Source organism: Patagioenas fasciata, chromosome 18 (genome assembly GCF_037038585.1).
Source record: "Patagioenas fasciata isolate bPatFas1 chromosome 18, bPatFas1.hap1, whole genome shotgun sequence".
In the NCBI taxonomy this organism is placed as follows: domain Eukaryota; kingdom Metazoa; phylum Chordata; class Aves; order Columbiformes; family Columbidae; genus Patagioenas; species Patagioenas fasciata.
The window spans coordinates 3,498,316-3,514,209 of NC_092537.1; the positions used below are offsets into that span (position 1 = coordinate 3,498,316).

General features: G+C 40.2%; 1 protein-coding gene across 6 annotated transcripts in view; it reads left to right on the forward strand.

Moving 5' to 3' along the window:
- Positions 1–15,894, forward strand: part of PECAM1 (platelet and endothelial cell adhesion molecule 1) — a 31,028-nt gene extending 15,134 nt beyond the window's left edge. For 2 of the 6 annotated variants that reach the window (XM_071816792.1, XM_065852094.2), the window contains exons 13-16: positions 584–652; positions 3,887–3,943; positions 10,382–10,404; positions 14,350–15,894. In XM_071816792.1, the coding sequence (XP_071672893.1) occupies positions 584–652; positions 3,887–3,943; positions 10,382–10,404; positions 14,350–14,379 (179 nt within the window). In that variant the 3' untranslated portion in view covers positions 14,380–15,894. The remainder of the gene's footprint in view (positions 1–583; positions 653–3,886; positions 3,944–10,381; positions 10,405–14,349) is intronic. The other 4 variants (XM_065852095.2, XM_065852096.2, XM_065852097.2 and 1 more) reach the window with 4 other exon arrangements.

A 15,894-nucleotide genomic window follows, 5' to 3' on the forward strand; every position in this document is an offset into this window, starting at 1 on the left:
GAGTTACCGTTGTAGATGTTCTGCGGAGAGCTTGAAGGGCAATGTAAAAGTGCTGAAATTGCTTATTGGCAAAGCAGAAATTGAGAGTATGAGAGGTGTTGAAGGAGGCCGTGAAAGACTTGGAGAAGGCTTTAAATGTGAGGAAAGTGGAGAATGGGAAGTGTCCTGCCATAGCAGCCATAGAAAAGGACGAAAAAGTAATGATAGGGAGAGAAATAGAAGAGAGAAGAGCTGAAACAGGCATATGAGAGACTCTCAGATAATTCCCTGCTTTCTTTGTGTTGTGCCACTTTTGAAGGTGTTAAGTTGAAAGTAAAAGTTTTAGGCACAAGTTGCATGTCCCACAGTTTCAGAAACCTGGCTTGAGTTGCTCTGCTGCCTTTCAGATTGGGATGAGCCTTAGGAATGGGTTGGCCTTACAACTCTTAGCCGAGTAACTCACATCTGCTGTGAGTAGGGCCTGATCCTGCATCTGTCAAATGAGGACTTGTCCATTAATTGCAGTGGCAGCAGGATCAGGCCCACAGCTCAAATGAAGCGTGCAGTCCTACAAAGAAACGTCTTCTTGATATTTTTGGGGCAGGACCTGACCTTGAGAGTGAGGAGGTGGAGTACACTGAAGTTGAAGTGTCAACGCTTGATCCTCACAGAGGTAATAAACTGTCTGGCCTCTATAGTTATGTTTTGGGGGCATGTTGCTACTCCCTGATACTGGTCCGATATTGGCACTTGTCAAAGTAAGAGCAGGTTGTGTTTTGTGAGCGTGACAGCTTCCTGCCAGTAGCGCTCTGTAATCTAGATGATGCTGTGACAACAATGCTGTTGTTCATTGCAGCCCTTCTTCAAAACAAAGGATATCACACTCACCTTTTTTCTGGGCATGCATATCTCCTCCCGTAGGCTGCACGTAGAGTCTGATTCCTTCTGCCTTTTCAGGAACTCCAGATTTCTTTGGTCTCTCAGGACTAACTTCAGATTAATTTATTTTCCCAATCCTTTGTTCCTCCTGCCACTGTTGTCACTGTCAATTCTAATGTTCACCTCAGGAGCAGGAGAATCGTATTTTGTGTATTGTGAAAGATTGCTGCAATAAGTACTGCAGTGTCCATGCTAGAACAAGCGGCCTTTTTGTCACTTTTGGGAATGAGGAATAATTGAATGCCACCTCAGAACAAGTTTACATCATTGTAGAAGGATATACATCTTGTTTTTGACAGTAAAGAACTAATTACATTTAAAAACACTGTTTTCACCCTATTTTTCCAGCTCTATCTGAAGTAGCTGGTAATTTCTGAAATACTTTTTGACATAGGATAATGGTGAATAGAATAGTTCATCAAAAACTTTATCTGTACTATGCTTCTCTCTGAGGAGCAAAGAACAGAGTTCATTACAGTGTTACTGATAGTGAGTGGTAAACTTGCTAGAAGCAAAGTTTCACTGCTTTATTTTGAAACTTAAATGTGGGAATAACTTGATACATACTTTTTGAAGTTGGAGTGAAGAGGCCAAACAAATATAAGGCGAAGCTGGGCCTACACAGTCCATCTCTTCTTTGAGGTAGTCATAGTGGAATGTTAATTTGATATTTAAAGAGCTGGTAATTCCAGAGAAAGATTAAATTGAATACTTACGGAGATTATATGGTTGACAAAAATATAGTGCTAATCTTTTCTAAAGCTTAGTTGTGCAAAAAGATGGCAAAATGATTTAGACCCTTTATTGTTAATCCAAGCAAAACCAAAAGCCAGTGCTAAAGTAAGATCAGGAAATATCCTTGAAGTGAGAAGCGAGAAACGGCTAATCACAGCTGAGTAAGAACATGCTCTTTCTTTTATAGCTGGCTAGTTATCTGCAGGGTAGCAACATTAGCAAGTTAGAGGGAACAAAATGTCGAATCATCTAAGTAATTCCTCCTTGCACATTTTTTTTCAATGCTGAGATGGCTTTTGGAAGATTGACAAAGAAAATAACACACGCACTGGCATTATATCGCAATTTAATGAAATGAGTTCGGAGGGGGAAAAAAAAGGCGAGCTAAGGAAATGCCTCCCACTAAGTCTTTCCAGAGAGTTAACAGGAGCAGATTCAGGACTGTAATTTGTTAAAAATAAGTGTTCCAAATGAAATGAGCTACCTCTCATTAAAATTCTGAGAAGATTACTTCTTACCTCACTGGCAATTTAATTGATCATTTAAGCAAGAGTCCATAAGCGTATGAAATGCCCTTCAAGATCTTCAGACTATTTTGCAAAGAAAGTTCATGCCAAAACTGCAAGTTTGAGAGCTGTGATTAGGCACTCGGTGAAGTGTAACTCCTACTGTCAGTGAAATTAATAGCAGTTTTACAACTCAGTTCTGATGTGTTAGCTCCCAACATTTAAATGATGCTTAACAGAATTAAAAACAATGAAATTAACTTTGGGAAATTCGAATGTGGTGCCAGAGACACTCAGGTTCTTCATAGAAATGCAGAACAGTAACAGTCCTGATTCTGAGTCTGGCCATAGACCAATATGTCAGAATTCCTTTAATGTTTTGTTATAGTTACAGTACATGACTCTGTGTCCAGAAATGTGAATTTTCTTTCCATGTTCTTGCAGAGAGAGAACAATCATGTTCTATTTTTTTTAAAAAAACTCTAACTGGAAAATTCTAACTTTGTGACTTATTGAATATCCACAGAAATTAGAGGTGATATTGGTAGAATTCTGAGGTTTTCTAAGAGACTCAGTTTAACTGAAATGAATTAACCTTTCTGAAACACTTTGAGATCCTTCAACAGCCTTTACACCAAATGAAGAAAGTGGTTTTAAATGCACAGAGTTCTGGAGCATTTTGCTTTATTGCGGATTCTTAATCTCCAGCCATAAAAGAAATGAAGGAAATTGTTCTAATGTCCTCCGAACCAGAGCTGTGTTTACACTGACCGTAGAGAAACTGAGTTCCTGCTCCTTTCAGGCCTTTAGACGAGGCTCTGCCCTTCCCCTCCTGGGGTAAGTGCCTGTAGTCTGGCATCCAGACTCTACGGGTAGGTTTTCAAAGGTACCAGACAGCAAAGAAGGGAGAGCTTTTTGCTTTCCAGCTCATACAAGAGCAGAGGTTTACAGGGGTTTGTCCCTGAACCCAAGGGACTGAAAAATGAGTGTCTAAGACTAACTGCATTTGTATCCCAGCTGTGTCCTTGGAGGCACAAATCTTCCCTGTCTGTTTTTTCCTCTTTCTATCTTTCCACAAGTTTTCTTCGCTTTCCCTCCGGCTCTGTTCACCTGATCTCAGTGCACTGACGGACAAGTCTGCCACGCTGAGGAACTGAGAGGAGACCTTTCCCGGATAGCACCTCAATAGAAGCTGTCCAGTCTGAAATCTGCAAATATTCCTCTGAGACATCTCACAAAGAACAGCAAATTAGAATATTTTTGTGCCCATAAGATTTAATCAGGCTGGTTGCCAAAAGGGGGTGTAGTTAGTCTTGATAGATCTTCTCAGGTCTAGGATCCCTGAATCCTTAGAACAGATTGAAGCTCTTCAAAGTGATCCAGAGAAACTCTTCTCTTGTGGTAGATGTCCCTGTAAAATTAAAGCAATATCAATTTGAGAAGAGTATTAGAATGTTAAAGTTAAATGTAGAAAGAGAAGTCTATTTGCATCGTTATTTTTATATGGAGAGAGAGACCTCTCTCTCTCTCAGAACCTTGCAGTCTGGGCTTAGGGGAGGGGGTGTAGTTGCTTTTTCATAGATACTTCACAGGCTCATTGCTGCTTATGTGACTCCTTCCTCTGAAAGTGGAACAGTGTGTTCTGTTTAAGGAGTTTTCATAAGGCAAACAAACAATTTAAAAATAAATAAATAAATAAATTGATTCTCTGCCAATACATTTTCCAGCTCCTGTACAGAAGGGGACTGAAACAGTTTATAGTGAAATCAGAAAAGCTAATAATGGTAAGTAAGCTAGTGAAAAATTAAACATATAAAGGAAGCATTTGTGTAGAGATTAGGGATAGATTTGTGACTGAATAGTTTAGAAGATAAATGCCATAAATAAAGAGATTTGAGTCACATAGGAACGTACTGAAGGGCAGCTACGAAATCACAGGTGTTGATAAATTGTATAACACCTTCATGGTTTCTCATAAACCGATGATATTCAATGGAGTGAGATTAATATTTCTAATATCTACTTCATCAGGCCATTTGTATTGTATCTGCTGAGTAGCTGGGCCATACATCTGGATCTGAATCTGGAGCAGAGCATAACATACCCTATTAGGGATGAGGATGCTGTGTTGTGTTATCTCAAACTGCTCATGAACAACACTTCTCCTCTTAGTTGAGCATGTTTGCCATATGTTATAAAATATTACACTAGTTTGTGATATAACTCCAGCAAATATCTGTAAAGCTTCCAACAACAACCTCTAAAAGCCTTTAAAGCAATACGATCACTGCAGTAGGGTGGGCTGTTTGTTTTAAGCACCATCTTGGATTGTATGTGCCAGCCACTCTACCCTTCCACCTCCTGTTACAGACTTTCGTACAAAGGCATTAGCTGTTTACTGGCAATTGCTGTCTATAAATGTTCTGATAGTAATGAGTTCAGAAACTAAGTTAAAAGCTTTGATTCACACTTTGTCAAGGACTCATTCAGAAAGGATTTTCTTCTTCTTATGTTAGGAAGTGTAGATTTGTAAATATTAGGGCTGTAAACTGTTTGGATTTTGTCCCTATCCATGTTGCCATGTGGCTTTCTTGTATGCCATTTTAAATTTTTGATCATTGTGTTTCAGTTTGCTGTTTTTCTGTTTTATAAGGGGTTTCCCACCTGTTCTAACACAGTATTCTGTTTCTAGGGAATCTTTCATGTGAAGGTCTCGAAGTATTTTAGAAAACATTACTGAATTTTGCCTTGTGAGGACTTATAAGGCAATTTTAATCTCCATTTTACAGCTGAATAAATGGAGAGATTAGGTCATTTTTTTTAAGGCAATGTGTTTAAAGAGCGACAACACTGGGACCAGAATTTCAGAATCCTGACTGGTGCTGAGCCTGTGTGTTGTACTCATTTTTCACAACTTTGCAGTGAAAAGCAGAACATTCTTCACACTAAAGAACAGGCATTTCATGCAGGATCACCTGGCAGCAACGTGAGAAAACACAAAAAACCAAACCAGCTAATTTCAGGGCTGAACGCAAAGACCACTAACGTTCTGAAACGTTTTACAGTGACTGCGAACGGACCTGTAACGAGCTGCGGGAGCTGATTGTACAAGCCCTCGCTTGCTTTCTGCCAGGGTGTGAAGCTGATTATTACACCTTTCAGCATTCCTATTTTAGACATAACGGAAAGTGTTATACACCAGAAGGATGTTTTGTGAGTTGTAGTGTAAACTCAGGGTTGGTACAGCAGAGTTATAATTCAAAGCACTTGCCATAAAGTGGGAACTGCAATAAAATGAGATATGATTGAAAGACTGAGCTGAATTAGCCAGATGATATGCAAACGCCCCTTAATCTTGCAGTCCACCTGCTCTCTTAGGCATAACATTCTAGAGTTTCAGTTATTCTTGGAAACATAGTAACAGTTTATTGTTTTAATCACGTCTGTTTTTCCTGACTGATACACAGGAAAAGTGTTTCAAATAGATAAGCAGTGCATCACATAGCTGTGCCATTGCTTCGGATAGGGTTACAGTCAGTTTAAATGTAACATTTACTTTGATTTTTGATAGGCTGTGTGACTGCAAGGTGGCAAAGTATAAATACAGTGGAGGATCCCTAGAAAACAGATCTATCTTCTTAAGTACTTTAATATATATTAATATAAGTATATTAAAGACCAATTGTGAAAGATGTCAAGCATTACTTCTTGCTGCAGAAGTTGGCTTACCATTATGATTTTCACTACATTTGAATATTCCTTGAGATTTTTGAGTAAATGCCCAAGAGTACAATCTACTTCAGGAAGTTAATGGTTCAGACAAACGTATCCTCTGGGCAAGTTACATTAAGTTGGGAATTGCTGTCAACTCCACAGTTCGACAGATTTAACACCTAATACCTATGTAGCATTTTATTATTATTTGTTTGTAGGTTACAGTTGTGGTTTGGGTTTGTTTAATTAGAATTAAGTGCTTCATAAGCAATTTTTTCTTTTCAAGGAACTGTCTCTGCATTCCAGAAATTGTGTCCCCTAGAGAGGAAGCTGAAGAACTGTCAGTAGTAGTTATGTTCCATGCAATTCCTCGTGACTGAGCTAAAATATTTTGCCTCCTTGTTTTTCTCCTGGCGGTCACTGCTGTGCCCAGTAAGGCAGATGCCATGTCAGTAACAAACCTCTCTTGTATTTTGAATTCTACACCTATTGCTCGTCCTTATCCCACATCATGAATCCATAGTGCAGATCATGCTCTGATTCTTGCCAAGGCCCAGGTCTTTGGCAGTGTGCTGAGGACCTGCCATTAGTCCTTTTCTTTTTATTTTCCTGGTATTGGCTATGTTATCTCCTGTTACTATCAGTGTCTCCATCACACCGTGGTAAGAATTCCCATCCTATCTGCTGTGCTGGTTTCCTTATTCTGAGTACCAGGCCTAAAGAGGTGTTTACATTAAAGATAGACAGAAGCAAACTGTCAAATGCACATTTCAAAAGCCAGAAGGCCTGCATGTGGTTAGCTACAGTTAACCCGTTAACAGTAGGAAAAGCAGGTCATTTGTGAAATTCAAGTCTAGTCAGGTGTATTTTGATTGAAAGTCAAATAATAGCACTGTAGATAGAGAATGTCAGAGGCTTTAGTTGGATGCTACATTTCCTCTGATAGGAGGCTCAAGGAGGGTGGTGATCACTCACATTGTCTCTGGAAGCAACTCAGAGAGATGAAGTTGTCATCGGATCATTACTGAAACGTTAGTTCAATTCTGAGAAAGCTTTGGTGTTTAGGAAGTTGACCCAAGTATTGGTTTAAAACCTTTTCTAGAGCAATAGGCAGTATATTCTAGTCTAGTCTAGTCTAGTCTAGTATAGTATAGTCTAATATTGTCACAATTAGTACCAGTCAGGTCAATAACCTTTGTCTAAAAGTCCTTCACGCTTATCAAGACGAACTAATTTCCTTAAAATACCGCTTTCTCTGGTTGTTGTATGAAAAGGTCAAAGTATATTGAGAGTCAGGAATATCCAGCCCAGTCTCAGAGCTGCTGCTTTTTGTTCAGAAAGAACTGAGACAGTTGGAGACTTAAGCAAAACAGGCAATTGTCTAAATCAACAGGCTGCCAAGAAGGATAAACTGACTGTGGCTTCGCTGCCCCTTTGCCTGCGCTGGAGTCCCCAGAGGCCGGGCTGGCGGCTGCTGCTCTTCCCGAGGGAGGGGTCAGGGTGTGTCCCACACCGAGTCCCGCTGGGTGGATGGAGGCTCTTTCAGACAGATTATTTACTTTTATCACCGCTTTCATCCTCCCGAGAGGCAGCAGGGGAAGTCCAAGCATCTCCATACTGGCTCTTTATCTCAGCTCCAGCCCTTCCCTCACCCTTGCTCCCAGTTCTTGGGGTAGCACCGTTCTGTTCGTATTGCTGAGAAGAGCAGAGATAACTCCAGTTCACAAAGTTCCTTACACTTTTCAGGGCATTTCTTGTGGAAGACAATGTTTCAGTAGCTTCTTGCTCCTTCAGTGAACTCCACCTTTGCTCCGTGTGAGATCCAAAGCTCACAAATACAGGGACAGGCTTTGCACTGGTCTGGATGTGCACTGAATTGAACTCACAGTGGCTTATTGCAAGATAACTTATCAGGAAAATGGAAATCTAGTAAACAAAATGCAGGGCCAGCCTTTATGCTGCTAAGTCTGGAAAAATGAATTGGTCACTTGGAGGCAACTGCAGTGGTGAGACAGGAAATTCTATGAATCCTATTGCAACCAACAATGTGCTATGGAAAAATAAATATATCCCAGTGGAAAGAGGCATGAGAAATCCCCATTGCATTCAGTGGTTTGGAACAAACTATCAGAAATCAGTTCTAGCAATCCGGAAATCTGCTCAAATACTTTCCTGCTACTGAACCTTGGCTTAACACCTCTATACTTAGCCAGAATTTCCCACCGAATGCCTTTTCTGATAGGGAGAAAACTCACAAAGTCTGAGGGTTCAATATCTTATTCAAGACTCGGGCCTTACGAGCACATGCTAGTTGAATGCAGTCTGAAATCATGCAGATAACTTTTCACTTCTCCAAAACAAAAATCCTTCAGATCTTTAGGTTTCAAGACGTGTTCTAGACCAAAGGCTGCATCTGTGAGACATTGATTCCAGAGCCAAATGCTTATAATAGCTTCAGCTAAAAATTAGACAAAGCCAGATGTTTGCAGTGAGACTCAAATATGCAGGGAGCTTCTGACCTTGCTTGAACCTAAAATGTGGAGCTGAATTGCGTGCATGCCCTGTGTAAGATCGGTTCCCAAACTGCCTGCCAAGATTCTCTGTTAGAAGCTACTGCTGCAATAACAGGCTTGGCAGGAAGTTGTACGTGTCTGCAGTTCAGCATCTTCAGTCCATAAACCAGCATCTTAGCTTTAACCAGTGTTGGAGATGGGTTTGAGATGGGTTGTGAACTGTGACTGTTGAGGAATATAATCTCTTCTCCATAACCTCTAGCAACAAGAAAGGGCAGAGCAGGTGGGGATAACAGTGTCTTAAATTCCTGCCATTAATGAGTTCCTTTGTAAAAATGTGTCCTTTGAATTTTAAACCCCGACAACTAAAAGCAATAGCAAGAGTTTAAATCCATCAGAAATCCATAAAAACACCTTCCTTTATTAGACTTGGGAATCTTTTAGAAATCACCAGCACCAGACCTCCGATTCCTTTCACAAAATATCCAGTTTTTTTGCCCTGCTATGGAAGCTTGGCCAATTCTTCTGTATATGACTAGAATCCAGGATATCTCATTTCCCTGTTTTGTTATTAAGGGGAAGCCAGGTGTCATTTGAAGATCTCTCTCTTCTCTTTCCTCACAGTAAAATCAGTGTGTTTCAAGTAAAAAACACTTCACATTTTTAACAGGAGTGAAATAAAAAGGTTGTGAAAAGAATGATGTAGCAAAGAATCGACAAAAGCACCGTATCGTTGTGCTTTCATTAGAGGCTACATGCTGGCTCACCTGATCAGTACCTTTTAGAAATCACTTCGCCTTCCAGCGGCACGTTCAAAGGACACAGACGATGACATTTTCCTGGCAGAGATATGATACTTAGCTGGAAAGCCACACGATTTTGAAGCCGGGTGACAGCTAACAAGGAGGCGGGATATCTGTTCTTGTGACCTAGTACCTTCGGGGTAGCAAACATCCCGTTGTTTGAAGTTTGGAATTTATACAGAATTTCTCATTTCCTTCTTCCTGTGAGCACAATACATTGTGACAGAGGACTAAGCTACAGCTCATTAATACCTTACTTCATAAACCTCACATATAGCTTTGTCCACCTAACGTCAAGCTTTGATGTAGCACTGGATCAGCAGTGTTTTTGTTCACTTCTGCCAGCTTTCAGGACACAAAAACCTTGTACATGCTTCCCATGTAACTTTTAAATTTGTTACTTAGCAAACTGACTAGACATATAGGAATCCTTGTTGCCGAACACTGAGATCAGTTTTATACTGAAATTGAGTTTATGCACTTGCATAAGGAGCACTTTTAACAAGCCCTGTTCTAAAAGAGTTACTTTCCCCATGTCTCTAAATTGTCTTACTTTCAGAGGGCAAAGAAATATTTGTTTCAGTATTTGAAGGTATTCTCTGAAACTTCTGAATTTCTAAGTCTGCTTAAAAAAAAAGCGGGGGGGATAAGATCAAATCTTAAAGTCCACTGATCCTGAATAGAAAGAGCCTGCTGGCTCTCAGACTCGCATTGGAAACAAGCATCTTTTTATTAATAAAATTTCAGGTGTCCTTGCAAGATCTTATTTGGCTCTGAAAGGTGTATCCTATACTGGATTCCTGCACCATGTTATTTTCCTGGCAAGGATTGGAAGAGGAAACATAATGCTCATGAGAACTTACCTCTGAAAGGAAGACTTTCTTTGTCCAGCAACAGTTTGTGCTTTGAGTAGAGACTTCTGCTCTAAACCAGAACCAGGAAAGCTGTTGAGCATGTACTGTTCTACATGGTCTTTGAAACGTCTGGTCCCACCCATGTACTTGAGTTAAGCTGGCACTTGGATACTTCTTAGGCCCAGAGCTTGAACCTTGGCTGTAGGTACCATTTTTATATCATTGCAAGGTGAACAAAGAAGGTTAGATTAAACATAAAAGTCTATTTTCTGGAACACAGAACTGATCACTCTGCAATGTGTCATTTCATAATTTGTACACTGTATTTTATTTTGCAGATTCTGTGGAAAACAGGCATTCTGTAAGTATACATTTCGTGTATAGGGAAATTGGATTGAGAGTATTGTGTATCTAGTAAGATAATGTTCAAATGTTGCTATGTTTTACTTGTCTATTTGTTGTTCAGGACCTTTACCAGACAGCTACTGGGCAATCCCTTCAGATATATTCTTACTGATCAGGCTTTCAGTACGACGTTTATAGAATGGTCAGCTTTAAAGTCCGTGCAACTGACTGCTGTTCGCCAGTGCTGGTACAAATACTGATCTTCCAAGCATTTATGTTGAACACCTGCACAGCTTTGGATATGTACCACAAATCTTCATGCTGACATTTATGGTCCCATCCCTAAACGGAGGATCTCAGCGAAACAATTAGGAGTTCTGTGAAGGTTCTGGAGGCAGTGAACAGCTTTACAGGGCTAAGAAGCCAGTGATATGGATTTTTTTCTTTAAAGAATAGATGTCTTGAATGAGCTGTCGCTCTGTTCTCAAGAGGTCTAAGAGGCAGGGAACGTACATTTCAGGAGCACTTTCCTGAATGTTAGATAAACTACCTAATCCAACCTGAAGCCAGGCAGACAGGGTGTTTTTCTGCCATCCACTTTGTGACTTTGGAACTTGTACGTAAAAAGAAAAAAAAAAAAAGAGAAAGACTCATAAATAAGAATCACAATAGCAGTCGACGTCAGCTTGTGGCATCCATTTGAGTTTTGAAAGGCTCCATCAGCACTCACATCCCCATGGGATAAAAAATCAGCCCATTGTATTATTTACAGACAGTGGCAGTGCACTGAAGGTCACAGATTGCGTTACAATAAACAGACATATATTAACAGGCCGGTAGGGTTTATAGTGTCATTGTCTCTCTTAGTTTAAAGGTTTGTTTTTATTCCTTGCTCTCAATTATCTAAAAATAAATTGAGCTGAGACCTCCTGTGAGTTGTACCAGGCATTCCTTGGAGCGGCACGCAAAGAAAGTTTGTCCAACGCAAAAGGAAAAATGATCAGGAGTGGCTGTGACAGACATCAGGTATAAGCTCAGGGAGGAATTATTCTCTTTTTTCTTTGTTTTTTTTCACACCCCGCATCATTTATATTGGACATTGGGTGAAAGACTAAAGCTTTATGAAGATTTTTTTTGTTTAATTTTCCTGTGGCCATAACTGAGTAAAAAGTCTCTTTTGAACTCTCCAGATATTTGACCTGAAGTTGGACTGGATAGATAAATTTCTTTATAGATTTTCTATCCTCATCATTTGCCTCTCAGCACTTCTCAGGCAACACAGATGAGCACAGAAGAGGCAGGGAGCTACTAAGGTGCTTTCTATCACTATTTTCTTGCAACATTTTTTTCTGTAGCTCATTTTCACACAATGCTGAACTATGATGTACCTCAGAAGTTTGGTCCAAATTAGGATTTGTTGATCCTACTCATGAAAAGGAAAATGCTCCTTATAAAGCGATCAAGTGGCTTAAATTTCCTCCCCAGCTGTTCTGCTTCTTTATAGGCAAATGAAGTATTTGGCTCAGAGGTGAAATTGCTTTCGATCTTCTATTCCTTTAATTTGTGAGTGAAAGAAGCCCTTCAGGAGCCAGGCTGGTCAGCTGCCGTCTCAATCACATGAAGTGCCAGATGGATTAGTTCGCTATAGGGACCTGTCAAAACACTTGCAGAATTTGAATCTGTTTAGGAAGCAATAGGTATTGCAGAAGTGTGGGACACAGGGCACCACAGCAGAGAGAGTGCTGTTTTGCTAAGAGTTTTTTTCTGAGACAGAATGACGTGCAACCTTTTTGTTTCAATAATGATGATGGAGACTCAGCATCAGGTCCTGCTGTCCATTTCACTCTTGAAATTCAAATAACAACGTGGGTTCCCCTCCTCAGATAAACTCTGTTATCTTACACAGTTCTGCGTTGATCTTCCAGAAGTGACAGGCAAAACAGAGTGTTGCACTGCGGAAAAGAAAGATGAAGCAAATCATTTTAACGAGTGCTAGCCCTGCTCTTGTGCATTTGCCCAGATGTAGTTTCTGTCAGAATAAATATAGCGTGGAAATTTGGGAACTTTGCTTCATCTTCACTGAGAGACTGTTCTAAAATTGAGCTCAGGGCTTTAGTAAACACTGTGTACTGACAATAAGTGTTGTGTTACACAGAGGCATTGAAAGTGTTTGTATTGTGTCAAGAAAGGTGGTGCATTAGAAAAACAATCAGTTACAGTTTGAATTATTTCAATGTACAATTATTTGAATATACAATTCAAATATACAAAAAGGCCCAATTGCAGTACAGGTTCTGACCGATTTGCAGTCGAGAGTACCTTGAACCTGAATGTCTTGGACTTTTAGGTCATTTAGAAATGAACCCAAAGTTTTGGGTTGGGGGTTGCTTTCCTCTTTTTCTTCTGTTTCAAAAATTTCTATCTTAAATGCCATCCATAGGAAGTATTTGCAAAAGAAATGAATTACTTAAGAGAGGAACTGGGAGGAGGTTTCCTTCCTGAAATCAGAGCTGGCGATCTTTCTAAGTTATTTAATGGTCCCAGTTTCTGAAAACATATTGAAGGAAATATCTTAACAATGAGATAGCCGCTTCGCCAAATACTAATTGGTATTGTGTCAAATTTACCTCAGCGGTACATTCTGACTTCATATCTCCTCGTCCCCTGTTACCTCTTAGATGTGTGTGTTTGTTTGTTTGTTTGTTTGATTCTGTGCTAGGGGTACACGGGCTGGCAGCCTCGGTCGGCACATAGTGTACTTTTAGCTGCCTCAACCTCAGAATGTGCCCTTCGAGACAGAAACCTGTACAATTTGCATCGATTTGGATAAATTTCTGGTGGTTTTTTTTCAGCTACTTTCTCATTTTACTCAAGTGACCCCAAAAGTATTTTGTAAATTCTCAGAGGTAGAGGAATTTCTTCACATTGCCAGCACCACATAGTCCGCTCGGAAGGGGGACCTGGCACGTGTTGAACTGCGCACAGTAATGTGGCACAATAGTTTCAGACAGGAAATGAAGATGAAGGATGTGTCCATTTAGAGTTGGGGGGGATTTCAGGCAGCCAGGATATGAAAACCAAGGTGATACTCTGAAATAAACATTGAATTATAAACCAGGAATTCCTGCCTCTGACTCATGGGGCAAATCCTTTGGGGGTAAGTCCACGAAAGGAATTAGGCGCCTCAGTGCTGACAGATGAAACTATTAGGTTAGAGGCCACCATGTACTCTTAGCAGATATTTGCTGGAGGAAGACTTGCTTTGGCAACTGGTGTCAGGAAAGACTTGACAGTTGTGAATCCTCAGTGGACAGAATTATTTCTGTCATATAATGTGAAGACAATTAAGTTTGGGATCTCTTTTTGCCCTTTCCATTGGCTAGTGTAGGGGACTCCTCTGTCTGCGTGCTGCCTTTTGTGATTCTCCGTGCCAGGTTTCTGTGTCCCTGCTGTGTACTGAATAGGTAACTCAAAGCTCAAAGGAACAGACTTTTGTAGACACATGCCGTGTAAAAGTTGAACACTGCCTTGCTCACTGTTGAGATACCCACGTGCTTCTTAGGAAAAGGATTTCACTCTTGTGGGACTGGAGATGGTGGTCTAATTGTGGCAACTGGGCCTCTACTAGTAAATGTGGGATCTGACTTTCAGATTCATTGAGTACCATTTTCCATAAGAATCCAGCTTTTATCAGTAAGCGCCCAGTTGCAGATCTTGGTGATTAACAGTATTGCAGTCTAGCCTATGACTGTTAACCTAAATCTCCCACTGTCTTATTTCCTTTTTTATCTGATGAAGATAATACTAATATCTCCCCCGGGAACTGTATTTATTAGCTCATTGCATAGTACTCTAAGGAATACATTACTATATGTAAAGTTTTGTATTGATCAAAAAGGACAGGAGAGGGCAGGGGGACATTTATATTCATACCTTTCTTTTCTGGTCTTGTTGCCAACAGAGAATACAAGGGCATCCTGATGCTACTTAGAGCAGCCACCTCAAAGATCAGCTGGGAGAAGAAAACAAGCCAAGATGGAAGATGTTGCAAATGTTTCAAAAGCTCTGCAGCACTTATTTATGAGTTTGCCAGGCTCTTCTTTTCAAAGTTTATTTCCTCAGGGGGAACAATAGAGATGTTCCTAAAGCATTTAATGGAAAAAATTACAAATAAAAATTCTCGTAGGAAAGTGGCTTTAGAAACCACTGACCTAGGTTCCCATCTTTAATTTCTCCTGCTAATGCAATTTTGCCTTTCTAGCGTCCGAGTCATCATGCTCTGAGGAAATAAAAGGGGAAGCTACAGCTGAGGGAGTGCATTTCTACACTGCACTAACTACTGTGATGCCTGTAGGACGTAGAAATATCTAAGCTTGCTTTAACCTAGCTAACTTGGTTAGCAGTACCCGCTGTGGCAGAACCGAGCTCAGCACGGCTTGGCCAGCCATGTGTGGACTTGGACATGATCTTGCAGGTTGTGCTGCTCTCGGTACTGCAGCAGCTGGACTGCTACCAGTCTTGGAGCCAGCTAGTTTATAGCTCCCTTGGATACTACACTGTAATGAGGGCCTAATGGAACAGCGAGCTCTGGGCTCTCTAAAAACTTGAAAAACTGTTCAGAGATTCAGTACTTTACCAAGTGCTTCTCTAAGTAGAGGCACACATGTGCTTTATTCTTCGCTAAATTGCTTTTCCCTTTAAAAGTTCTGATGCTTGTTGGTTAGTTGGGTGTGATGGCTCGCCAAGGATTGATTGTTATTTTGGATGATGCAAAATACAAGTCTGGACTGGGTGGATATACTACACCCAGATCAGTGAGTTCGTACCTGAAAATCCTGTTATGTGTAATCCCTATTCCTTTGATTTTTAGGAGAGATCTGTAGTTGTACTTGTGGCCAGTTTGTCCAGTATGGAACTCCATGCCTATCCTTTTTCTCTATAGTATCGTAAACCACTAACATGGATCCAGTCTGGACCTGGATCTAATCTTTGTGGTCCATATTAATCTCAGTTGCATTAGTTTAAAAAAGAACACTACACAAAACAGAAAAAGGACTGTCCCCAACCCCCTAACCAGCTGGTCTTTGACACTGCATTGCTCTCCTTTTCTTACTACAGATTAAATTACTACAAGATCTGGGCCACAAGTAAGAAGGTTCTCATTTTAATTAGAAAATAGTGAAAGAGAGGACATGGATTTGTATATACATATATAGTTACTGCTTTAAGCATTGCATCAAAGGCGCAAAACCAGCAAGAAATACAAAAGGGTTTTATATCCTCATTCCAAACGTCTAAGTTTTCAAGCTCCAGTTACTGGTTAATATCTCTAATTTATTGTTCCCTATGCAAATGTTGTTTGTACCGAAAGCCTTTCACAAATGACTGACTTCATAGCACTCTTCTGTTGACAAATGTTCATTCTAGCATCCCATGAGTGTCCATACAAATGCATTAGTATACGGAATGTGAAAAGGTATTTTAATAAAGAAAACTCTGAATTGAA